At 42.4% G+C, this 26,823-nt stretch overlaps 1 protein-coding gene and 1 long non-coding RNA gene across 4 annotated transcripts in view; one reads left to right on the forward strand and one right to left on the reverse strand.

Annotated features, from left to right (window-relative positions):
- On the reverse strand, nucleotides 1–26,162 carry LOC146502158 (sorting nexin-14-like). 3 transcript variants are annotated; one of them, XM_085133619.1, is made up of 29 exons: nucleotides 25,666–26,162; nucleotides 24,221–24,341; nucleotides 24,029–24,102; nucleotides 21,764–21,842; nucleotides 21,601–21,644; nucleotides 21,429–21,516; nucleotides 20,695–20,779; nucleotides 20,398–20,554; nucleotides 19,936–20,011; nucleotides 18,888–18,932; nucleotides 18,341–18,430; nucleotides 17,736–17,850; nucleotides 17,392–17,547; nucleotides 15,726–15,850; nucleotides 14,992–15,050; nucleotides 14,640–14,663; nucleotides 13,089–13,221; nucleotides 12,811–12,997; nucleotides 12,513–12,596; nucleotides 12,116–12,216; nucleotides 11,741–11,849; nucleotides 10,759–10,799; nucleotides 8,066–8,182; nucleotides 7,286–7,400; nucleotides 6,560–6,724; nucleotides 5,510–5,605; nucleotides 4,405–4,496; nucleotides 2,224–2,280; nucleotides 1–147 (listed from the first exon to the last, which is right to left on the reverse strand). In XM_085133619.1, the coding sequence occupies exons 1-29, from the start codon at nucleotides 25,800–25,802 to the stop codon at nucleotides 121–123; spliced, it is 2,799 nt and encodes a 932-aa protein (XP_084989745.1). In that variant the 5' UTR covers nucleotides 25,803–26,162; the 3' UTR covers nucleotides 1–120. The 3 variants fall into 3 exon arrangements, with proteins under 3 accessions (XP_084989745.1, XP_084989744.1, XP_084989746.1); XM_085133618.1 differs by having other exon boundaries at nucleotides 14,640–14,681; XM_085133620.1 differs by lacking the exon at nucleotides 14,640–14,663.
- LOC146502159 (uncharacterized) overlaps nucleotides 21,652–26,823 on the forward strand; it is a 125,966-nt gene continuing 120,794 nt past the window's right edge. The window contains exon 1 of the long non-coding RNA XR_014869516.1: nucleotides 21,652–21,684. This is a non-coding gene — a long non-coding RNA (uncharacterized LOC146502159). The remainder of the gene's footprint in view (nucleotides 21,685–26,823) is intronic.

Below are 26,823 nucleotides of genomic sequence, written 5' to 3' on the forward strand. Positions count from 1 at the left end.
AATAAATATCTCTTTATTAGTGCATTAATGTACATCGGAATGCAGAGATGGTCTCAGAGCCTTTGGAAATATTCTGACAGTATTGCACATTCCAGCATGGAGTTTGGTTCCTCGTCCGGGTCACACGATGAATGCCTCCTTCACCCCCTGCGGAGGAGGAAACAGGAAACACCTGTGAGGTCACATTCGAGTGTTTGAGAGAACGAGGCCCACCCGATCTGTGACAATCTAAAATATCACCCTAAACTATCACAGCATTCAGGGTTAGGACCGAGGTCGCCATGATTAAGAAGTGTGTTATTGTGGAAAGCATGAAAGCACAGTTGTGTCATGTGCTCACAGAAAACTAGCTGGCGTGTGGATGTCCACATGGACCCTCAGCTAACTGTCTGATGATGAAATTTACTGGCTTGAGGAGATTTGGAGTAGGTAGCTGGGGTAAGGGAGGTGTGGGCGTTTCTGCTTTATTGTCACTGTCAGACGAGTCTCCACAGACGCCATCCACGCCTGCGCCCTGCATGTGAGCTGTGGTTTCTCACAGAGAGAAAGTTCCAGGCTCTCCGCTGCATCTGAATCCAGCTGAACTAACTCTGCCTATGTTACTAGCTTTAAAGACGCTTTACAACAAAGAAGGAAGAAGAAGAACAACAACAACAACAACAAAAATCAGGGCTGATGGAAGCATTTCGTTTTTCGTTTCACTTGCTTGGGACATGGAGGAAAGATGCTGAACTAAACGTAGCATTAACTGAAGAGCTGCTTCAGTTGAAACCAGCCTGAATCCCTTATCCCTGGTTTCCCGTCACAGCTGCAGTGAAAGGAGATGCGTTTCTCTGCTCACAATGTGAAATTAGTCTGGCTTTAAGGTAAAATGAACAGTTACGAGAAGCTGATTTTAGAAGCAACAAAAATCAATGTTTGGGGGATGAAAAACAAAATAAAGCCTGATCGTGACACAATAAATCATCCATTCATTCATTTTCAGCCCAGATCTCCCTGTCCCCGGCCACCTCCTCCAGTTTATTTGGGGAAACACTAAGGCGTTCCCAGGACAGCCCAAGAGATATAATCTCTCCAGCGTGTACTGATGGGATCTGCCGGGAAAACCTCATCTAGGAAACCCCCAGAGGCATCCTTGTCAGATGCCCAAACCACTCTCAAATGACTGAACTCCTTACCCTCTCTCTAATGCCTGATCTGATCTCCTGCAGGAAATCTTTCTAAAGGTACGACATCGCCTACATAAGTAGAGAGATCCTTGGCGCTACCGATGCTCACGATGGTGCATTATGTGCTACTTGCTATGTGTTTGTGTCCCAGTGTCAGCCGACTGAAACATAACATGTTGGGCATTTTTTCCCTCCTGCATCCTCGCTCCTTGTTGTGGTCAGATTTCTATGGAAGCGGACAACAGTTTATACCAGTTTCCTCCACATGTATCTGCAACATCCTGGTTCCTTTGGTCACTACTCAATCCTTTTATCTCAATCATCTTGTTTTAATAACGATAAGTCAAATTAAAATTCAGTTTAATGCATAGCTTTGCTATCTGTAGGTTTCCTCTGCTTATTCACACTCACCTGCAGAAATCTGCAGCCTCAGTTTGACTATCACGACATGGATTCATCAGAAGAAATCCACTCAGTCGTTCATCATCGTTAATTAGATATTGATTCAAGCATCATAAACTGCTAAAAGGGCACTAAGCACTTAGTGTAGATGCCAACAGGAGCCTCCACAGCTGTAGCCAGCAGTACTAATGGTTAGCAGACTCAGAGAATCTGAGCTGCTTACAACAGTTTATTTCCTGTCTAAGCAACAAATCTGCTCACTAACACACAAAATAAGTCCAGCATTTCCTAAGTATCCATTAAATACCTTCAAATGTATTTCCATCACTATGTGGATGACAGGATAAAAAAATGCAGTTAAAGCTTGCACAATGACGATCTGCTGTTAAAACTGTATTTTCAAGATGACAGATGTCTGTCGCTGAAGGTGAAACAAACCTTTTTGCTTTTGCAGACCACGTGCACTTAAATGTGAAGTAAAACATCTGTTTTGACCAGGAAAAAAACTCATGTTTGGAAATGCACACATGCACATACAGTGAACTCCTGAACAGGTCTTTTCCTGCCTGATATATTCTGAGAATGGCGTCTTATCTTAACTTCCAGCTCATCCTGTTTTATTTCTTTACATTCCCCACTGTCAGCTGTTTACCTTGCTGAGTTCAGGAAAAAGCTCTAGCACGGCGATGTCCAGCAGGACGTACGTCATCTGAGGAAGAGAAATGATCAGGCCAGTTAGAGTCAGAGGGGAAACGTTAATTTCCTCTGACTGTTCATTGTGCCAGTAAGACAAAGTGAAAACATACAGGAAGTATGTCAGTACTGAAAGTTAACATCCAAACACTCCTGATTTCAGATATTAATTTATCTTATAGTTCAGAAAACATGCATTTTAGTCTTTCTGCTCACTCAAACATCACCATTGGCAAGAGCAGCAAATTATCCCTGAGTCATAAACCAGTGATGACTCAGTTTAATGTAAACTCAGCCTGAGAGGATCCCTGAGATATATTTTAGAGGTGTTTAAGTACAATGTGAGAGGGAAGAGCTGCACAGTGACGAGCTGAAAGCATTAAGTAAGTACTGGCATGTGTGTGTGTGTGTGTGTGTGTGTGTGTGTGTGTGTGTGTGTGTGTGTGTGTGTGTGTGTGTGTGTGTGTGTGTGTGTGTGTGTGTGTGTGTGTGTGTGTTTTATAAAATAACACTTCCAGTAAAAAAAAAAAAAAAAAAAAAAAAGGCACCTGACGTCAATAACCTCTGGTTTTCTGTTTTTACAGTGTGTGCATGTGTTTGCACTCATGTGCAAACCAACTACACAATGCAGCAGAGCTCGCAAGCGAACATGTAGAAGAACTCATCTGTTTAACATTACACTGCATTTACACTGGAAGAAAAGTGTGATTAACTGAAGCTCAGATTCAGGACCGCTCACAGGAACTTAAAAACTTTTGTGGACTGACAGGGAATTAAGGGAACCATTCACATGTAAGTGAAAAAGCTGGGACCAGTAAACATGTAAATCAGGACAGCTGTGAGCACAGCCTACACAGGCTGCAGGTCTGCAGTGATTCCGTTTTTTGCAGCTTTGTATAAAATCAAGTCAATCTGAATAAACTTCCCACCCCACTCCTTTAGAACCACCTGATTTACAGTAACAGTAACATGTTGAATTAATCCATGTAAGATTTTACCTTCGTACTATGAATATTTTCACAGTTACAGCCCCTCTAAGTTACTTGAGTGGGTCCAAACGTGGCGCTTGCCAACATTTCTGAGTATTAGAGCCAGCGACACAAAGTATATTTTCTAACACAGTGGTTTTAAACACATCCTGTTAGTTAGTGTCTTTAAATTCTTCTCTGATAGGATGAAGGTCTGCTTGCATCAGAGTAATCAAGCTATCAAACAATTTCTACACTTTTCTACAAAGTGAAAGCGCTTAGTGCAAGGCATAGGGATGGGTATCGTTTAAGTTTTATCCAATACCGGTGCCAAAAGAATGGAGAACACAAACTTTGTCCAAAAACCTCTTATGTTTATATTTTTAGCAGCCTCTTTTTTTCTGCAAAATGATAAGCACCGTCCAGCCCCACGCACGGGGCGATCCGTGCTAACTGGCTAATGAAGATTTACCACACACGCAGTAGATGTGCTCGGCTTTTAAAAAAAACGCTATGCGTCGCCAGGTGTTTCATCAGATTCGAGGTGTTACCTCCTTTGCACAGCATCACCTTAAAGCACTTGTTGCAGGCTGCTGAGTTTGCATCTTTTGCTGTGAATTACAGCCAGACTTTTGACCACTTTGCCTTGGGCATTTTTAATCTGTAGCTCTGTTCTAAAAGAACGTACATACCTGGGCCCGCCTTCTATCCTTGGAAAGGTAAAATGATTGGCTAGAATCCAAAGTGTATGACATCTCAGGGTGAAAAAAAGCACCGAAATGTGCGCTGCTGTTCGGTCTGGTTACTGGCGTTTATGTCAGGACCAGATATCGGTACCCATCCCTAGTCATGCATCGACATAGACGGCAACCACATAATGACCACCATCAACTGTGGCACTTGTGGTGTCTCAGCAAACTAGACTTTGACTTTAAACCTGCTTTGAAATTAAGCTTAAATGTGTCTTTCAGGCCTGAGAATGTCACATGGACATCCTCTGTACCTATAAAAGTCACCAGAGCTCAAAAATATCAGAAAAATAGGCCTCCCCTGATGCTAATGGAAAATGCACCCTAACATTACATTACACATCACCGTTGAACCTGCCTGAACATACAGGAAGCTCTCGTAAATGCTGAGCTGAACTGTGGATTAGGAGAACGACTGTTTACCTGCTTGTTGAGCAACGGCTGCTGAAAACTGTCAAACAGCAGCTGGATACCTTCATACTTCGACTCCTCACCGATGCACTTCACAACAAAGTCTGAAATCGAAGCACATCGTCCAGCTTTATTAAGCCATGGGTATGTGAAGCATGCAGATTTATTGAGTTTTATTGACCCGAAACCTGTTAAAAACACACAGCAAAGACCAGGACTGTTTGTCTATAAGATCAGAGTTGGAGGGTTGGAGGACAGTCGGCAGAGACGCTCTTCGAACTGCCAAGCCCTTTGTGACTGTGTGTTCTATGAAGTGCTAGGCTAATACAAGTTATTCATATTATTACACTGGAAACTCTTGTCTGAGCAGAGCAACCTGGAACTGCAGTCCAGAACTTTAAATGTAAGAAACAAAATACTCAAATTGATAACAGGAAGGAGATAAAGTGGCACTCTCGTTTCCAGGTTGTAGTTAAAGCAGCTACGTTCTGTGCAGGAATCCAGCTGTAAGAAAACCTCTGTGTCTTTAAAAGCAGATGGATCACTTCCGTACCGTAAATGACAAAAGGAAAAGCATCTCGGACAATGCTAGTGTTTAAACTGGGACTGTAGATCCAGTATGACCGGCAAACTGGGAAGTGAGAACACCTCAAAAGGTCTTGTGGTTTCATTTCCACTTTTACTTTTAAAGTCACAGATCAAAAGAAACTGCCTGCACGTTCACAGCTAACTAAATGTTATTATCCCCCTTTAAATCAGATTTGTGACGTGTTTAAAACAGGCTGTGAGATGTTCACTGGCACTTCAGAAGAGTCGGATTTTAACACGCATACAGTAACATACTTTATTATCTTTATTGATGTTCTGATATGATAGGGTATACTGCGATGTTGTGCTGATATGCACAGCCATTATTAATTATAATGTCTCCGAGTGAGCAGATAAACTTTCAGCACAGCTTCGGGTCAGAGTTTTGAAGCTGGAAGTTCAGGATGTGACGTCATAAACCGGCGTGGCCTGGTCTGCAGAGACAGCCTCACTGAATACTTCAACGTGAAACATACCAGAAGATGATTATTGATTATTAATGATTACTGTGACTGAACTGAAACCCGACCTGGCAGGTACTTCATCATCTCCTCAAACGTCTGCTTGGCTCTGGCTTTTTTGGCCTCTGCTGTTCGTTCCTCGCTGCTTTCACAGAAGACGGCATCTGCAGAAATGAACAGGAACAAATCACAGAGTTAATGTTTCCTCCTTTCAGTTTCCTGGAAACTGAAACATCTGCACAGAAGCAGAGATTTTCTGTAGGGTCACACAAGATGAATCATCTTCAAAAACAAGGTTTTTTTGTCCAGTTGAAAGGTGCTTCGTTCTCTGCATCAACACATTTAAACATCGCTGCTGATCACGTGTGCCGAGTGCTCCGATTTCACCTCAGCTGAAGATTTGTTAAGGTCAGTGGCATCAACCGAACTTACTGCCTAGAGGCAGTGGGTCTGGTGAGGAATTGACAATTCCTAGAAATTCAAGGAATCTGAAAAACTTCCTGGCAGAAATGTAATGATGGCAGCATGCTGGAAGCTGTTTGGGCACACCTGAGGAGATGGGAGATCTGCCAAACCTAAATCAGATGCAGCTTCTGCGATTTATGCGCAGTTACAACCTTCTCTCTGATTAGCCTTTTGAGCCCTTCGCAGGATGAGGAAGGATAAAAGGAATCATTCTGGCAATATAAACCTGCAGTTTATATTGCCAGAATGATTCCTTTTATCCTTCCTCATCCTGCGAAGGGCTCAAAAGGATTCAAAGCTGACAGGATTCAAATCTGCATTTTTATGATTTGAATGTTAATAAAATACTCAGACTCTCTCTTTTCTTTCCTGTTCACTCACTGTTGACTCAAATCCTGAGCTCGATAAGTTTAACTCCTACCAGCTCAGAGCAAGTAACAGCTATCGTGGTGATGCAGAAGCTTAAAATGATGCGCAGGTTGAGTCGTGAGGCTTTTTTTGTGTAACATTTAAAAAGCAAGTAAAGACCTTTCCACATACTGACGCTTCTTTTGGTGTCATAAACAATCCGAACACCCTGCAAATCATCTTAAAAGCAGCGATACTGAGGTCGGAAATAAGAAAAGACTTTATCGGTGCGGGTGGCATCCTACCTCGGAGCTGGGTGATGAGGGAGACCATGCGGTGCTCCTGAAGGATCTGCTCCAGTTTCAACTGCATGTACTGATCCATGTAGGCTTCGAATGTGCTCTTCAACAAGATCCTCCCAGCAGACAGAATGTGATGCAGCCAGTCCGGCATGCGAAACACCACCCGGCCTGCGAGTTCAAACACCAAGACGGATACAGGCAGTCAGGCCCGAATCAGTTCAAGAAACACAGATCGAAACATCTCAGAGGCTTTAGGTGACCAATCTAAAGTCTTCTAATCATAACAGGTCTGTGCGTTCAAAGCAAAATCTCTGCTTAAAGAAACAAAAGTAAAAAGAGCTTCGGTGTGACACGTTAGCACGATGGCTGCTTTCTAAACTAAACTGTGGGTCTGTGATTAATGCAAGTGTCTTCATCCCTGCTTTGATTATCAGTACAACGTGCATTATGTTACCATTAAAGGCCACAGTATCTGCTGCAGGAGGAGTGAAATGTAGAAAACTGCAGGAAATCATTGGATGCTTTCCTGCAGTAGTTTTTCCCTCAAATGTTCTGACTGCAGGAAATTCCAGCTTCCGGCATTTCCACGTGTGTGCGATTTGGTCCCATCATCGTCGTGTTTCTGACTTCGATTACTTACACGGACACTGTGACGGAGGCTGTACAGACTTCCTGTAAAGCTGTGATCTTGCCTTTAGAGGCTGCTAACGGCTCCTCAGGCTCACTCACCGACATACATCATGTAGTCGTACATGCCGTCCACAGTGAACGTCTCTGCGAAGAAGTTGGGGTTGTGCTTCCTCTCCGACAGGTTGCCGTTGTTCTTGAACAGGTTGCTAACGAGCTGCAGGACAACGAGCACATATCATTACCTTGTAACGATTAAATGCTCAACGTAATTTAAAACATGAAGAAATACTGAAAAAACAAGGCTAAGCTACAGACGAGTACCTGCAGAGGATCTTTAGTTCATAACACACAGGAGACAAAGTCTTGAACAATCAGGCCCCATCTTATCCTAATGACCCCACAGTACCGTGTTACTTTCATAGAGCATATATTTCAAAGTCGAATGGGACACAGAACCTTCAGTTTTCAGGCTCCCATCTTGGATTCAGGAGACACCATCTGTACTTTTGAGATTAAGATTAAACTTTCCTTTTCACCGGTTGCGGCAAGTGGCCGCCCCTCCCTGAGCCTGGTTCTGCTGGAGGTTTCTTCCTGTTAAAAGAGAGTTTCTCCCTTCCCACTGTCGCCAAAGTCCTTGCTCATGGGGGGTCCTATGATTGTTGGGATTTTCTCCATATGTACTATTGTAGGGTCTACCTTACAATAACACCTTGAGGTGACTGTTGTTGTGATTTGGTGCTGTATAAAAAAAAAACCCTGAATTGTCTTTTCTTTGAACCGGGCTTCTACAAGTATTCATGACTAAATACCAGGATATGACTGAGGCTCAGACATGGCGTTAAAGCTTCCATATGCATTTACAGGACAGATGTTTATTACCTTCTTGTTCCCCGCTGTGGGGCTGATGATGGTCAGCTCGGGCCGGCTCGGTTTGGGTTTGGGAGACTCGCACGAGTTGACGAAGGACTGAAGGAACCGCTCCAGGTTCTGTCCTCTCTGCAAAACACACGTCGGCGAGTTTCACAACACGTGCGACATATCTGCAGAAACTCTATTATAGCTTATCACCTACTATCATTAAAGCTGCTGATATTGAGATTGTGGAGTGTTTACAAGTATTTAGGGATTGTTCTTGACCGTAAACTGTGTTTTGAACCTCATGCTGATGCCACTACCAAAAAAGTTTACCAAACACTGTTGTTTTTACGGAAAATGAGATCTTTTATCTGAAATGTTGTCCTTATTTTACAGGAGTTTTATTGAACCTTATTTCTTTCTGTATCACTGCCTGGTTCGGTAACATGACTCTGAAAAACAAGAATCAGTTGGGACTTTTGGTGAAAACTGCCAGCAAATTCTCAGGGAGTTGGCAAGACGGAGTTTTGGCCGTTTATAACAAGCATGTGCTGAGGAAGGTTCATTCTTTTTTTTCTTTTTTTTTTTTTGCCTGTCCCATTTGGTTCTTTAGCCGTCAGAATTGTTGTCTGAAGACCAACAAGGATACCCAATGGATTTATTTTGCCAAATGGATCATCATGGCATTGCCGTATTGGTCCATTTGATCGACCTTTGTTTTTATTTTTTATTTTATTTTATTTTCAGTTGTTACAGACGGGACAGACATGAGTGAGGGATAGGAAAGGGAGAAAGAAAGAGGAAGGAAAAGAAAAACAGAAGGGGAGAGGGACAGTGAGAAAGGGGGGAAAAAAAATATCTCCGGGATCACAAGCAAAAAAAACAAAACAAAGCAACATACTAAACAACACCATCGCATTAATCTATGTAAGTGTAAACAGCAGTAAATACTAAATATTGAATGTTGTTGTGCAGCACGCAGGACAGACAGCGCACAATGTGCTTTGAAGTAGCAGCCAAGAAAGGTGTGATTTAAGTCTATGAACAGTGAACACCCATGTGCACACCTGTGTGGATCGGCGCGCTTGTATTCAAATGCTTTCCCCATGTAACGGTCTGCAAGAGGATGTAGAGAGCCATAGCCCCGTCCCCCAGGGCATGAAGCAGGCATGGAGGAGATCCAGGCCCCAGACATCCAGAGGCCCCAGAGTGCAAGAGCCCAAGGAGGACCACCGGAGGGGCATCCGTGCCACCTTCATGGGAAGGGCTGAGGATCCCCAGACGAGGGGTCACCCAGTAGCCACCGGGCAGAAGCTAGAGGGGGCTGCACCGGCGTGCCCACCGGCTCCGCCAGCAGCCAGCTGTGCCAGAGTGAACCGAGCCGCAGGCACAGAGGCCGGAGGGCGGAGGGCCCTCCGCGCCCCAGAAGAGGCCTGACCGAGCAACAGGCGCCAGGCCCCACCAAGTAGCCACCGGGAGTGAGCTGGTACATACCTGAGCGCCCAGCCCTGGACACCAAGAACCACCAATGCACCGACCCCTGAGGGCATCAGTCACCGGCAGGGAGTGTGGTGAGGGGAGATAGGCCTCCACACTTGGAGGGCCTGGGAGTTCCCAGAGAGGTGGAGTCTAAGACCCGACCTGACATATAGACACAGACAAACAGGCACACACAGACACAGACATGCATTCCCACCCTCATGCACACATATACAAACACTCAGCACTCACCCAACGTAGGGATAAACGTAAATGGACATGTACACACAATCACACTCCCCAAACATACTCAGGTTCATTCTATTGTTAATTGTTTTAAGCATCCACTTCACAATGACTTTGACTTGTTGCCCTCTGGCCGTCATTGCAGGAGCACTGATGAATAGGATGTTTGTCGTATTGGTTCCTGAAATTCTTCTCACGATTTTGTCAACACAAAATCGGGTTTTTTTTTGTTTTTTTTGTTTGTTTTTTTTAACTAAAACAGTTGTTTTACTGGAAGATATTTCCCACTCATTTGCTCGAGATTCATTACTTATTCATTTATTATTCACGTATGGTGGGACCCAGCAAAATTTGTGGGTCACAGAAAAAGGAAAAAGTTAAAGCACTGCCCCCAGGTCAGACTTTTTAAGCTTACAGCTATATACACTGCCAACCAAGACAACCATAACCAAAATACATCTCCGTCCTTGAATGTACAAGAAAGCTCTACTCTGTGGGTAAATTCCACCTTAAATGAAAAAACCAGGGCAACAACATCAGTAACAGGAAACGATTAGATGTATTTTTTAGACATCGTTTTTCTTCGAGACCCTGTGAATCTGTCCTAGAGGTCGAGTCAGCTGCATGACACCAGATGTCATTGATCACAGACTGTTTGTGGGGTTTGGCATGTTTCCGGCTGTTTCTGTATATCTGTGTGTCTATTCCCAATGCTTGTGACTGCCTGTGACCCTAGAGGTTACACAAAACGAATCGTGAGTAATTTTGCTTTCTGGTTTTGGCTCACAGTGAAATTCTGGGTCTGCAGAGGGAAATATCAGCTTACCAATAAGACGTGGCTTTTAAAGGTGGGACACAGAGAAGCTGCACTTTCACACGCTTCTAAAATCACTCCAGACAACGTGAGACGTTTGCTTCGTTAACTGAGATAATGCCTTCGCAAAGTCAAAAGAAAAACAGAGAAGATCCCCGGCTCAGGAAGAGATACTCACCTCCTTTATCAGCTTTCCAGGAACAGACTTGAAGATTTTTCCTGTAGAAAAAAAACACTTGAGTCACAAAACAAACGCAGAGAAAGATGGCGGCAGCGAGCGCTGAATGAAAAATTATGATATTTACTCCCATAGTAACATTAACTGCTTTATACAGATTACAATGCAGAAGCACTGATGTTAACAGTGTACAAATTAAATTAATATAAAAGCATGAACATAAAATGTGGAAATTTTAGGAAAGTCGTCACGGCCACTGACACCAATGGTATTTACTTATTTCATCACTTTCTTAAGTCAGTTTGAGTTTTATACAAATGTTTCACAATAAAATTCTTTTAAAAGAAAAAAGTAATAATGAAAGATTTTAATTTGCAAAAGAAAATGTTGAGTAAAGACAGACATTATGATGGCATCACTGCCTGATTATTAATCACACGAAGTAGAAAAAGGTCAGGCATGTTCACTGTGAGTAAAAGTCAGTGAGTACAAGCTGATTAAACCCCATTTACCAGTAAACCAGCAGCTACCGCCAGCTTTCAAGGTGGAGTGCTTTGTTACTTCATGCAAGAGATGACTTCAGTCATGGCGTTGAGCCATCCATCCACAGTTTGAATTTTAACCAGAATAACCGACAGTGACTGTCTTATTTCTTTAGTGGGAGAAGATGAACTCTCTTAGACTGCACGTGTGCAAGACATGCAGCACAAAGTCTTCATTTCGACTTCATAATCATGCTGCTTTGCAACATTAAATAATGGAGCAGAAGTTAGCTACCATTCTCAGATTACAGTTTCTGACGGTGGTTGTTCTGCTCTGCAGCTGTGTCGAGATCAGTGTAGTGACACATGGACTAGGTCTCCACCGGCTACAGGTGAGCTAACACTTTATTAGCGCAGCTACTCTGAAATAGTCACATAAAATAAAATAAAATAAAAAAATAAAAAAAACAGAGGGCATGTGTGATGCGTTGGTTACGTACCCAGGTTGACATCGGGCAGCATCCTGTCGAGGAACTGATGCTCCACAAGAGGAGACAGGAAGTCGAACAGCAGCTGGCTGTTGCTGAGCTCCGGATGCTGCAGGAGAGCCTGCGCACAAACACAAAGAGCCAAGAGTCAGACTGATGCTCACCTCTCAAATAAAGACTTACAGAAAAATACAACAAGCGCTCAAAGTCATCAGGCCAAGCAGCGGTGCATAGACTAACTGATAACTTTACTGCTTCTCTTAGATTTGTTTTTCTGGGGGCGAGATGCTTTATAGACTAACAGAATCTGCATATGGAATAAAGAGTCTACAGCAGCCATGCTTCATTAGCTTCTTTAATGCTCCTCAAACTTCAGACTTCCAATACCTGCAAATATTTCTCAAATTCTTCCCTTTTAGATTCGAGGAACTCGTAGTTCTTTGGTCCGATGATTCTTTTGGATGGAAGCTGTGCATCTTCAAATGGGCCTGAGAACAAAGTCAAGCAGGGGGGAAAAGGGGTAAAATACCAACAGCTGAAATATAACACGGTCATTTGATAAAGTGAGGTAGGTACATAGACTGTATACAAAGAAAGGACATAGCCAGCCTGTGGTTTGTGGAATCCTTTAACATTAAAACCAGATGCAAGAGCCACCACAGAGTCTCCATCTGTTGGCCATTACAAAGAATGCATACTTCACTTTCCACTTTTACCTTTCGGCCCTTTTTCAGCAGAGTCCATCTCTTATATACAGTCTATGGTTTTGTAAACACTGTAATACCGTGGAATTCGGTGAGTTTTGACTCCAGGACGTAGAACTCCATGTACTTCCTTTGCACCAGCCACTTGTCTGCTTCGTGATCAGCTAAAGTAGACGAGAGCAAAAGCCATTACATCATCTGACTGATGAGACACTGAGTCTAGGCTACCTCACAGGACTATTTCTGATTATATAACAAACAAATGTCTGCTCTGAGCAAATAAAACCTCATTAAAGGTTATTTTCCTACAAACATCTTCAGGTTCGTCTGTGCAGGAAGAACCTGGCCAAGGTTTGTTCTTCCTCTCCGCTCGCTCACCGTTCTTCTTGTCGTTGCGCTCGACGTGGATGGAGAAGACTAGGATCCGCTCCTTCTTGATGTCGTCGTCGTAGAAGTCAATGTAGGGGATGGTGATACTCCAGGCCAGAAGGTTCCTCTGAGGTTCAGGTGGAATGGCCGGCTCGTCGGGGGAGTCGTCTTCCATCACAACTGTGGCCTCCTCCACCTTCAGGACGGACAGAGGAGACTCACAACTAAGACATCGAGCACCGATGTGGAAAAACCATCGATCTATATTTAAACGCCGCTGCACTCACCATATCGTCATCGACGTCATTCATGGCGCTGGACGGCAGTAAGGCGCCCTCCATGGTCGTGCTCTTAAACACGCCTTTGATTTTACTGCCAATTCCTCTGATACCGAACGACTCCCCTCTTTTGGACGTGTTTCTAAAGATAACAGAATATTTCATCTCGTTTCTCTGGACTCCATTTATTGCAAGACAAATTCACATGGAGGATTTCTCTGTGCGCCAGGACGTGTAAGTAAAATGTAATCAGAATACAATGATCTGCAAATCATGTCAAACTCGTATGAAGTTAAGTACAAAAGAGCACTTTGCTGCATCACCGTTCCGTTAACAGCACTCGGTCTGCGCTTGGAAACTTGATAAACACTCTTTAGACTCAACAGCTCAGTTTGCTTTCATAGCATTCCAGATGTTTTCATATTTGGACTCAAACTAAAATCATCATAAACTTCCCGTGGTCTCACTCTCCTTTACTTCTCTAAAGTGTCTTCATACACGATCATCTTAGTAATTAACTTCTTTTTTTAACCATTACACGATTTTTCCAGCCTGTGCCACCATTTTTTTTTTAAAGATACGTCATTAGATTTTGGGTTTGTATCATTTTTATGTAACACAGGTTTGAAATGACTTGCAGAGGAGTGCATTCTTTTTTCATCATTATTATTATTATTATTATTATTATTATTATTATTGACAATTCTTTGCCCTAAATTCTTTGGAAACGTGTTGTGTGGTGCACATGTCATGCAGCAGGCATGCACTAAGAAAGGACAGCCAGCATAAGCATGTCTGTACTTCTTCCTCACAAACTTTCCAGAGCACACCTGAAAGCTGTAAAAGCTTCAGCTGTAGCTTAGACACTCGGACACAACCTCCAGGAAGAAGAGGAGAACTGAGCTCGGATCACTTAAATTAAAGTGATGCTGCATGTTTTCACATCTGTAATCTGCATTTCAAACACTGATGTGTACTTTATTCCTGCCAGCACGCTGATATTAGTATATGTTAGCCTGGTGGCAGCAGAAAACAGCTGTCTGGACAGATGTTATAAAGGTTTGCAGTGACAGTCCTCTAGTTATCAGTGAGTTAAGAGATTCTACAGACACTTTGCAGGAACGGTAGATATCTGAATATAACAAACACGAGGAAAAGCAGAGCATGTTCACTTATAGAAAATGTGTTTCGAAAGCCACATCTAAAAGAATTTTGTATTTTGCATGACATCTGGGGAAAATCTGTTTGCCTTTCTAGCACTAAACGCACGACTGCTGAGTCCTGAATCAAGAACAGTGACTAAAAACGAAAAATCAGTGTCAGGCAAAAATGCAAATGCAATGCAAAGACTCGGTGCTGCTCATACGACCACAAGGAGAAATTCTAATGACTCTCCAGCATCTTTATTCCATCTTCTCAAGCAGGAGGTTAAAAATCGCTGAGCGAGCATCACGTAAACAAATCTGTGGTCAGCAGTGCTCTATCCGCATGCATCGTACCGTGTGCTGTTTGCAGGCAGAGTTTCAGTGCAGACGAGCAACATGCTGCTCAAGTGCTTACCTGGTCTCGTCCCAGCTGAAGCTTCTGGAATAAGAAGCACATCTAAAGACGGGCGTTTGGACAAAAAAAAAACCTCAGAGAAATAAACGTGAGCACAGCGAGCTGCTCTGATTGTGTGCTGCCTCACAGTGAAAGGTTTACGGTGGTCACTGCGAACACAACGCTCAAAATGAGGAGGAACAAACCAAATTACTCTGACGTCTTTGTGTTTATGCACGTGCTGACAAATTTGTGTTTTCAGAATAAATTCTTTTCCCCCACCCCCTTTCATTGTTACTTTTTAAAAAAAATAATAATAATAATTTAAACACCTATCAAAATAAACACGTGAAGTTTAGTGCAAATCACAAACCTGCTGACTTTCGAGTTCCTCGCTGGAGACTCCACCCCCTTCAGCAGGTGTCTGAAGTACTGCACGGAGAAGAGAAAAAGGTACATAAGTAGTGACTAATATGAGATTCTGAAAGTCCTGATAAATGTACGATGGGGTGTAATCAAAATATTTCAGAGAAAAGGAGAAGAGCAGTCAAATTTAAATCAGGTACATTTTTGGACAAATTTGTGAAAAAGAATCAGTAAATAATCCTGTAAAAAAGTTTTTTTAAGTGTAACAAATAGAAGTCAGATCAACTTTCTCTTCATTTATATAACTTACAGCTTCGTGTATATATAGCTATTACCTCAACACTGTTAATGAATAAGAAATTAAACTCACTTCCGCCTCCAGAATTCTATTCTTGGACTTTGCATGATTCAGTTCAGAATAATCTTTATGTGTCACACACTGGACCTTGGATGCAGAGCCTTAGTTAATATGATAAAAAAAAACTTTTTAGGTCCCTGTGTTTGAGCTGATTCTCCTGATTGGCTGCCCCTCACAAACGTAAGATCAACCATATTAGGGATATCGGCTCTTAAGCTGAGCGTATGGAGCAGGCTGGGCTTTTGGCTCAGGTTAACCCGTGCATCTATGACAAAGTGGAACAAACAAGGCAGCTAGCAGCTGAAGCACAAACTGGTGACCTTGTGATGTTGTGCTTTGATGTGCTGCGTTTGTGTGGGTCAGTCTGGTTGCAGAGGTCTTACCTCATCGCTGTGACAGAATATGGGCGTGAAGACTCTTTCCAGTAGAGACAGGACATGCTCGTACGCCTCAAACAGGCAGCGCATCTGCTGCAGCTTCACCACCTCAGTGTACGGGCCTTTGGCGACTGACAGAGAACACGAGCTGATGTCACTGCGTGCTTCCGCTTACTGAGTTACAGAGCTTAGAGAACATGCTATATACATAGGTAACACGACCACGTCAAACACCATCGTAACAGTCATGTTTCACAGTTTCTATAAACTGAATTTTGGATCAGATTAAACCTGAGCGGCTGTTTTCCAACAGCGTCCACACGTACAAGGTTCCAAAATCTGTATGCGCACGAAGCACAAACAGATTTTTTTTCTTTGTAAGAATAACCAGAACGTGTGCAAAACACAGAAGATAAACAAAAATATTTAAAGTGTCCAACTCAGTAAATTCAGCAGCTGTTTCAGTAAACACAGGATTTAACTAAATATATACCAACACTTCAGCCGCCATTGTGTACTCTTGCACAGACTTGTAAATACCAACTAGTCTTCAATTCTCTCATATTTAATACTTTCTCTTCTTTTTTTTCCTTTTTTGTTGTTGTTGTTGTTATCATTATAATACTGCTAAATTCTGTTATTTTCTTCTTAATATAACTGCACACTCTCTACATGCTCATGTAAAGCTGAGGAGCATGAGCCAAAGAATTTCATTATGGATAAATGTGGCTACACTGTTTATCTGTACGTGACAATAAAACTTGAAGATATCCCCACAGGCTAACAGGGGAGAATGTGCATGAAAACACAGTCAGTGCACACAGCTGATGCAATGAGCTTACACTCCCAGAAACTGAGTGCCAGAAGAGTTTGCATGGCCAGCAGTGTATACAGTCGATAATCAGAGCTAATGTTCGAAACAAAATAATATTAAAATATTTCAGTTTAAACTGATGCAAACACCAGCTGTGGATCCATAAGCTGAGAAATGAAGCACCATCTTCACCAGCGCAGGTTCAGGGGGTCTCACGATGTTCGATATCAAACACTTTTTGGATGAAAATTGAGCCGTGACGCAAACAAAACTTTCCATCTTTGCCCTGCTGCTGCCGGGAAAATCTCACACAATCAGTCACCTGAGTTACAATAACAATGGTGATAAATGTGATGGCCCCAGATATGGCACCGACTGGCCGGTGTTTAGACCTGTAATCGTGCTCATTGGACCACTTTTGGACCACTCTTATTTAACCAAGAAACAACAATGCTATGTAAACTGGCCAACGCAGTGAATTTGCAATAATTTAGTAGTTTTTGGTGACCTTTTCTTTTCTTTTCTTTTTTTTTTTTTAGGTCAAATCCGTGACAGTTTGTTACAGGTAATCACTGGATTTAAAAAAGCTTGTGTAGAATTGGACATTAAACGCTTCCAAAACACTCTGTATCAAGAAATTTGATGGAATTTGAAGAATATTTCATAAAAAAAAAGTTCACAATTTAATTTTCAGAAATGTGAATGAAATCGTTCACAATCTGCCGCTTGCAGTTACCGAGCATCATACAACACAGCTCATCTCTGAGCTTCCACATTTTCACATCCACAGCTTCAGGTCAGGTGACAGGTGTTAAAGCCTAAAGGCGAGGTAACGATCATGCAAACAGCAACTCTCACCGTTCCTTATCTCTTCTACGATGAACGGGTCGAAGCTGATCTTGTCGATGCTCTCCTCGAGGCAGTACGTCTCGTACATGTGCACCACCTCGCCGTGCAAATGCAGCAGCTCCAAGTCGCTCAGCTCCGGACGAAGGATCTTATCGTTAAGCTCCTCTGGGGAAAAAAAAAAGTTTTATACATTCAGTCTGACACATTTATATAACAGGCTCCAACAGGGACCTCACTGCATGTCTAAGAACTCATAATAATGATAAAAACATTTTCACGCTTGCTGCATGTAAGTGGAGCAAAACTGTTTACAGGATGAGCTGTCTGAGGAGATCAAATGTATGGACTCCTACCCACGGCGAGGCAGAACTGCAGCACATGCACGGCTCCTTCCTGCTTCAGGAAGTTCATGAAACGAAAGAGGAGATCCTGCTGCTCCCTGATCTCTTTCAGCTCCAGCTTCAGCACCTGTAGCACCACACAGGGAGGGTCAGACAAGCTTCAAAAATAAATCTGCGCCGCATTCACACTGCGTGGAAACTGATCAGAAAATGTTTATTTTTTTATAAATCACTTTATGTAATACAACTTATAAATAACACCTTACACCAGCCTCCAGACCCTCGAATCAGAGCATCGATTATTATTCAGGCTAAGAACAAAAGGGGATCATGTTTTAGGGATCAGCGTTGTGGCTATTTACCATATAAGGTTTATTATTGTTATTAGAAACACCAGTTCACTAAATGTATATACACTTGAATTTATTTATTACATTTTAATTTATGAAGTTGGTAAAGCGCTGTTTAAGTTGACTTAAATTGCTTTAAATAGAAACAATTCCCAGCTCTATCAGGAGAAGTGTGATCAGACCTTCATTCTTAGTTTGAGCTGTTGAAGTCACAGCAGTCTTGAGGAAAAGCTTTTCTCCTGCCCTGTCGCACTCTGAGGTACTTACAGACGGCTTCTGGCTTCTGATTTGATGCGTTTCTTCGTATTTCTGTAAAAATGGAACCAGTGGAGACGGAGGCTCTGTGGCTGGCTCCGGCTGGACAGGACAGATTCAAAGAGGCCATTAATTCAGAACACTTGACTACAATTAAATGAATTGATTTGAGTATAAACGAGTGAAAAAAAAAAAAAAAGACTCTTCATCTTTGATGTGTTTGTTTTCCATGCTGGATACACTGTATGTTATAGGTCCACTGTGCAGGATTTAGATCACCTACTGGCTGGACTCAGGTCTGATGTTTAGAGCTTTGTTCATAACGGTAAACCTCATCAGACCCTGAAGTCACCCTCAGCCAGTTCAACGCGGAGCTTATAAAGGAGCTGACAGGCTGAAGTGAAAGGTTTTTGGTTTTAATTCAGCTGGAGATAACTGGATTAAAATGAGCCTCCTGAATCTACACTGTGACACGGTCTGTCATAGCAATGTCGGCTCTCCTCCACTCTTGACCTTTAAATTTTGTGGGGCGCAGATAAAAGGAAGGCGGTTCACTTACTGGAGTATCATCAACAAATAGGAGCACCATGAGGTTCACTGTATCCTGAAAAGGAGGAGAAACAGGACATAATGTAAAAAAAAGTTTTATACTGTCACAGCGTTTCATCATCACAATTCACATTGTATAAAACATTTATAATTTCACCACTTTAACAGATAATCTTGATTAATTTTGTTTTAATTTATATATTTTTATGTGATTGATAAAATGCAGTTCAACAGTTCAAAACACTGAACTGATTTGGGGATTTTACGCACACATATTTGTTTTGTCTTTTTTAATCAAACTCTGATGTAGGGCTGTGCGATATGACCAAAATCTCATATCCCGATATAAGAATTCTATCGTCCTGATAACGACATAAAATCACAAAAATGTAACATTTTCTGTAAATTCTGTGAATCTCGGGCAGCTCGACTTGCGGGAAGTGTTTCCAGCAACTGTTTCCATGTAGCTGGAGTCAAGTGTTTTAACAGATGCATGAAACGATACATTTTTAGACATAAGTTGTAATGGCCACCGTTTTCTTTGTGAGTATTTATTACACGGCGTGCTGCGGGGAAAAGCCTGTTCTAATGTTTGAGTCTAAGGTTTATTTTTTAGCACCTGGCGGCTCTTTTTAAATTCTCATCCGTAAATAATCTGCTCTTTCACGTGATTCAGTTTATTTTGAAAAGTCTCAACAGGATCTTGAGCTTTATTGTGAAAGGTTTATGTGGAACATAAACAAGCGGACACATGATGCTGTTTCCGTCGTTGTTGCTAACCACAACGCATAAAAACAGGTGCTCGTCCGTCCGTAGTGTGGTTATATTAAATATAAGAGAAAGAGAGAACTTTAAGAAATTAATATAGCCACTACAGTGACCATCAAAACGATGAAAAAAATATTGCTGTAAACAGTTTATTTTGCGACACCACAAAACAAACGATAACGTAAAATGAAACGATAGACGTTTTTATATTGTCATCCATATCGTTATATCGAACAGCCCTACTCTGATGCACCAAAGATACAGACCAACGCGATCATGTGGCTACTTACAGGGTCGGCCATGAAGTCCATGGTTGGTAGGATGACGGATCCAGCCATCACCTCCCGCAGGAGCAGAGCCAGAGACCTGCACCACATGAAGCAAAAACCAAAGCTCAGAAATTTATCAGAAACTCTGCCTGAGACTCCTGCGATGCATTAAAGTCGTATAAGAACACCTAAAGAGGCAAGAGAGAAGGTTTATGGGTTTTTTTTTAGATCCAATCGACTCGGAACTTCATTGACAGATTAGAACATTTGAAGGTATCTGAGAAGAAACCAGCTGCAAACCAACTTCAGATAAGTGGAAGAAATCGATGGATGTCTGGAAACTGGACTGAAAATCTCCTGTTCAGAGTTTGAGAGCTACAATGGAAAGAACAGAAATTGTCTCTGTACTTCAGAACGATGAAGGTGTGAAAATATCAAAAAGTCTCAGATGCAGAAAAACACTTCATTCGGCCTTCTCTGCACCTGCAGTCTGTGGCTTTGGGAGGCATGACATAGGGAAACAGCATCTCCGTGAGCTTCCTCAGGTACAGCAGCTCGTCTCTCCGGCTGTGCAGAGCGACGTGGAGGTCGGCGCCGTATTCGTCCAGAGCTGCCTGCTGCAGGCCGTCTACAGTCTTCACTACAAACAGACATAAATATTAGGGTGCAACCCTGCACCGAGTGAACCCCACGCCACACAACCACAGCCAGCAAGCTTCCCACAGACGACTGAATATAACACACATATTAGAAATGTAGCATGAGCGGACACGTGCATACCTCTTTGGTGGGCTTTTGCAATAATTTCAATGTGCTTCATCGCAGCTTTCATCACTTTGTCTGCAAACACAGCAGGGATATCAATCTGCCAACAGTGAGAAACACACAAAAAGTAACGATTAACACAAAAATCATCAAAAATAGGCACCAGACACGGCGGGTGGCAATCATTAAAAACAGCACTGCATCCGATCCGTTTGAGATTTGGAACATGTTTCTGAACGGAAATCTGAGTAATCCAGTTGATTTAATTTTACTGCAGCAAACAGAAAACTGACAGTCGCTCCAGGAGAGTTCACTGACACTTCCAGCAAAATAGAGCCAAACAAGCTTTGTTACTAAATATATTATTAATTATTATTATTATTATTATTATTATTATTATTATTATTATGTAAAATTTTACAATATATTTTTTTTTCCTGTCTTTCAGCTCGGCTATAATCAAATAAACTTCACACGTTACCTATAATTGGATAAGTAATTAAAACAAATCTGATTAGTTTAAGGCCCGAGGAATTACAGCGAGGAATTATACTTCTGTTTATTTCTAAAAATCAACCACATAAACAATGTCATAAAAACTTGTGGCTTTGGAAACACATTGAAGGTTTTTTTAAATATTATTTCATACTATTTATAAACTGGATTTCACTCTAAACCAGCTGCTGATCTCATTGTCAGTGGAGCAAATCTGTAATCCTCACAGTTTGTTTTGTGAGACAGAACATCACCTTCTGAGCTCGGCGGACAAGCACCGACGCGAAGAAGCGAAAAGTCATCCTCAGTTCATGCAAACATGCCTCGTCATCTGTGATGTCTCTGAAACCAGAGGCGACAGTTTAAAAAAAAAAAAACGTCTTTACCAGTACATTGGTAAAAACATGCTTTGAGCTGCCCTCCTACCTGTACCAGGGGTACACAAAGTTCTCAAGGACTAACTCGAACACCTGCGGGGGGGGGGGGGGGGGGGGGGGTGGGGGGGGGGCAGTAGAGAGGTCAGAGAGGACCACATAATCACATCTGGATATTTCACTTAAGCACATGTCCAGCTGTTGAGCTGAGGTACCTCTGCTACTGAGGCGTCCACCTTTGAATGAACCTTCAGGTCCAACCATGGCTGATAGTTTTCTAGGAGCAGTGTCGGCCTGCGGTTAATGAAAGAAAGTCAGTCAGGATTATGATTGATTGTTTCATCTGTTTGCAGGATTTTTACAAAAAGACTGATGGAGCTGCATGAATCTTTGCTCAGTTGTGGGGATTGTTCTGATCTTTGGAGTTGATCCGGTGGGGGAGGTGTGGGATGCCAGATCAGGCGCCTCCTTCCAGCCCTCCTCTCTGCTCTCTCCTATGTTGTCTCTTTTGTCTAAATTCTCTCTATCACCTTTTCTATTCCTTTGAAGAAGTCAGGCTCCATAAATATTAAGGAGGGAAATATTACTTCTCAGTTGCAGTGAATTGATAGAAGAAAATAAATTGTAGAAAACTAAACAGAAGAAAGTAGAAGAGAAATAACAATTTAACATAAACCAGTGACACACTCCGGGGCCTGATTAACCCTGGCAGGGCCTTCTTAGAGGAGGGTGTCTAGTGATAATGGGCAAAACACCCAATGAATCCAAGGTCCACTACTGAGGATGTGTCCCAAATTTTAATATGATCATCTCAATCAGATCTCTTAATCCCTAAACCTAACCAAGGAAGGAAAAAAATGGTAGAACAGCTTGGGATAAAAGAGCGAAACACCCTGTGAAGTTGAGGCACACAACAATGTGTCCCGCTGGTTAACTTTCTGGGATGCCTTTCCTCATAACAGCCATCCCTCAAGACTTTCTTACGGAAATGGGAAAAAAACAAAACATAAATAAGAAAAAACTGATTTCCAAAAGCACAAGGGATGTGTTTCTGGGGAGACAATAACCTGTTGGACCAGTTGCAGGAACCAAAATATGCTAAGAATTGCGCTGGGAGACACTTAAAAGAAGTGGAGGATCTATTGATTTTGCGAGGAGAGAAAAGATGAGAGTGTGTTAGCCTAACTATTAGCCTAAAAATCCATCATCATTATTATATGAATCATGATAAAACACACCTACCATATTTTGGGTTCCTGCAACTGGTCCGTCGGGTTATTGTCTCCCCAGAAACACTTGTATTTTTTCATATTTCTGTTTTGTTTTTTCTATTTCTGTTGTGTTTTGTGTGCTTTTGCAGAATTTTTCTTATTTCTGGTGTTTTCTTAAGTTGCATTCCGTTTGGCCTCTCAGGGCCACCATACTTTCTCCATTTGAAGCAATGCACTATCAGGGATTGTAACATCTAGTCCTTTTACTGAATCTGTCAGGACAAGCAAGGCATGCAGTGGCTGCCTTGTCAAATCTAAAAATAGGCATAAGTTACAATGTACCAGTAAAGTGATCTCTCTCCTTTCATCTCAGACAGCACTGTCATAACCTCACCTGTTGATTAACAAATGTATCCAGGCTTTACATCACTGCCATCTTGTGGCGGCAGTCAGCAATTGTTGTTGAAAGCTTCTTAAAAATCGCATAGACTTTGTTTAAAGGGCGTGTCCATCTCCCATCAACAATCACTGGAGCTGGGCAAGCGGAGAGGCCAGAAGCTTGTTTCTGGCGGTTTACACATGCATTGTGGAAAAATCTGACAGCAGTAAACTGATAAGAGACCAGCGTGCGTGACAAGGTGTCAGTGGCTGTGCTTTCACTGCTCTGAGTGCAGTCACGGCCAGCACTCTATAACAGTAGTAATAACTTACAATTCTTCAGCCAGGAAGTAGTGCAGAAAGGTGAAAATATCCATGTAGAGCCCAGACAGGCGGCACAAACTGTATGTTAACATCTAATCAAATGTATTATTTAAATTGGTACATAAATAAATTGCAGAGGAATTGAGGTACAGTTATCATCTGGCTTATTCTGAGGTTTGAAAAATGGTGGTTATCTTCTCAGTTTAACCAGTCAGTGTCAAGCCCCACACAGGAATTTACAAGTGGAGGTTTTCATGTTGCGAATGCATTTAAAGATGTTGCCAGATTTTTAAAAATAACAATAACAATAGTTGAGAACTATTATCTCTTCTCTGCAGTTTGATTTACTTTGAAACATCTCAGAGCTCAGCCATCTCTGTGAAGCTCTCGAAAAAATCCACAAATAAAGTTTGATTATCTGATCGTGAAGTGCGTTTCCTTGATTAAGACCAAATCTTTTCTGCTGTTAACCAATCAGCCGACAGTACTGCTAATCTTTCAGACTAACATCATCTGTTAAATGTTTTCTAGTCTGAACACGTGGGGTCAGAGGTCAGGTGAACGTACCGGTGGCGCTTGCATTTGACCTTCCCGCACACGGCACAGCTGTGGCCCAGAGGAAACAGTTCCTGCTCCCGTTGCTGTGCAAAGGAAGAGAAACATCAGTCAGTAAAGATGTACACTTCATCACAGAGAACCTGTCTGTGTGCAGAAATCATCATTCAGTCAGAGCCTCTCAGGTAAAGGTGTGTGCCTCACTCTGCTCCTGGTCTTCGCGGTGAACAGGACGCTGGGAAGGAGAGTCTCTGGTCTGAGGGAGCAGTAGAAAGTGGCGAAACCAGCCAGGAGCGACCAGAACACCATCAGGATGTGAATATAACTGCAGGGAGAGCATTACACAGACGCTCCATGTGAATGAGGAGATGAACTAGGGCATCACCTAGTGTTCACTCCCTGTGAACTGCAGCAATGGACGTGATTTCCACAGACACAGGGTCATATATTCTATTTCAGGCAAGTAAAGAAAAAGTGAGGTTTTTGATAGTTTCAGCTTAAAAATCTGAAAAACAAAAACATGGCAAAGGAACAAAAGTAGAAACTGGTTCTAGCTTTTATTTTGCATAATTTATGAGTGACAGAGCAAACTCATGCTTCCCATTTCCTTGTAAATATCCATGTAATTTAGAACAAACATCTGAGGCAGAATAGCTCCACCCATCTGCTGTTCAAACCTTCTGTTTATGAGGGGACAGCCAATCAGAACAAAGCTGGCTTAAAGGTGGAGCTTAAACAGCTTGTTTTAGATACACCTTAAACTGAGGGGCTGCATTAAGGCCCAGTATAAGACAGACTCATGCAAAACTATTTCAGTAGAGTCCAAGGATAAAAAGACAGGAGTAAGTATGAAAGTGGGAGAGTTGAAGATGTTAACATTTTCTATGGGAGTGACCAGGATGGAAATGGAAAGAATAGAAATGAGTCGATCAGAGGGACAGCTCAGAGCTGCCAGGCAGGAGGAAAAGAGCAAGACCTCAGAGGAGATTCATGGATGATAATGAAGGAGTACAGGCAGAGGGTTGACAGAGGAGGATGCTGGGATAGGGTGAGATGGAGGCAGATGGTCCACTGTGACGACCTCTAAAGAAGATTTGTACCCAACAGGGGTTTTCCTAGTTTACAGTGGACCTTTGAGGGGGACGCTGCACACCTAAGCATGACTGGACTGCATTTAGTATAGGCAAAGAGTGAATGTTACCTGGCTTTCTTTTCCGATGCCTGTGCACTCCCCATTTTACTTTTTGGTCATTTTTAAGCAAAACTTAAGCAAATTAAATGTGATTTTTCTTTGGAGGAAACCCATAACCAAAAAAGGCCAGATACACAGGAAAGACCTGCCTAATAAACTGCCACCTGTGGTGTTTGAGGAAATGTCAAGTGTTGACATTTAAAACAAATAAAGTATGCCGAATTTGCCTTTGCCACTTCTTTGTTTGTTCTGTGACTTCTGTTGTACAGATATATGTCGGGGAGGTGCTCTGACAGAGAACAAGGCTTAAAAACTAAATATTCTCAGGCAGGTTCTGCCCTGCGCCTGCTCCTTGGTCTACTGACTGACCAGGTGCAGGTCACAGTGCTGCACACGGACCGCCTGACACTTTGCACGTCGGTGAATCTTCCAGGTGAACGGGGTCATGTGAGCTCACCTGTTGAGCAGCACCGTTAGCGCGAGCATAGACACCAGGACGAAGCAGGTGAGCGGATACTGACGGCCGGCTTCCCGCAGGACGTGCACTTTCAGCCGCCGCTTCACGTCCTCCACACACGTTAGTATTCCCGCCATCCGGTCAGAGCAGCGGCAGCTCGGACATGACCAGAAACAGCCGGGCACGGCTCGGGCCTGATCCGGACTTTCTCCCGCACAGCCTGACAGTACACGGCTGACCCTCCGGGTGTCGCGGGCATTAGCCTGAGCGTAGCGCTTAGCGTCAGAGCCGTGCCTCTAACAGCCACAAAAACAGGCTCCGTGGCACGAGCCGAGGCTGCTGCGCACTCTGCTCCCGAACAAAACCCACTTTCTTCACTTTACAAAGTTTTCACTTCGTGGTTTAAGAACAATTTCCGACGTCTGACACACTTCCTCAACAGATGGAAAGAGTTGTAATCCCACCGCGGGTTGCCAGGTCTATGGAAAAACGTAAAAATCATTGGTACCCGCCTCTTTAAAGGCTCTCTGATGGGCGCATGACCAGCAGATAAACACGTTTCAAGCACAGTCAGCTGAAGCTGAGGGTGGGATTTTTCCACTTGATACGTCAGTAAACAGGGATTACTATTTATTTTATTTACATGTGTACAAAGAAGTGTCCTTCAAAGTGTAAACAATAAATAAATATCAGATTCATCTAGTTACTTTGATTTTAGGACAGTCGGAATTTTATTTTTGATATTAGCATTACTTATCGTATTTTTTTGAGCTGCACGGAGTTTAAATGTCAAAATTAGATAATAATAATAATAATAGAATATACTGATTAAATCAGTTATATGCCAAGAAACAAAATTATTGTATATTTATTTTCTATTGAAACACTGGACTCCCAGTATTGCTTATAAATCAGTTAAACATCGAGCTGTGAATTACTTTGGGTCACGTGCTTTAATCTGTATATTAGCTGAATAAAAAAATGATTTGATTATCTTTCTTGAGTAAAGCATTTTACTGTAACTGTATGAAACCGTGACTTTTTCAGGAGACATGGCAACCCTTGACCCAAGCAACGCCACTTCCGGTAAGGCGGTTTGTTTTGATAAGTTTACAGTGAGAATTAGAAATGCTGGGGGTTGATCATTAGAAAGCGAGT

The sequence above is a fragment of the Neolamprologus multifasciatus genome, chromosome 15 (assembly GCF_963576455.1).
Source record: "Neolamprologus multifasciatus chromosome 15, fNeoMul1.2, whole genome shotgun sequence".
In the NCBI taxonomy this organism is placed as follows: domain Eukaryota; kingdom Metazoa; phylum Chordata; class Actinopteri; order Cichliformes; family Cichlidae; genus Neolamprologus; species Neolamprologus multifasciatus.

Excerpts from the sequence above, each read along its gene's own strand:
- LOC146502158 (XM_085133618.1), bottom strand. The coding sequence starts at position 25,802 with ATGGCGGGAATACTAACGTGTGTGGAGGACGTGAAGCGGCGGCTGAAA. Across the intron at positions 20,012-20,397 it reads CCCAAAGCCACAGACTGCAG|GTCTCTGGCTCTGCTCCTGC; the intron begins GTGCAGAGAAGG and ends CATGTGGTGCAG. Across the intron at positions 17,548-17,735 it reads GCAGTTCTGCCTCGCCGTGG|AGGAGCTTAACGATAAGATC; the intron begins GTAGGAGTCCAT and ends TTTTTTCCCCAG.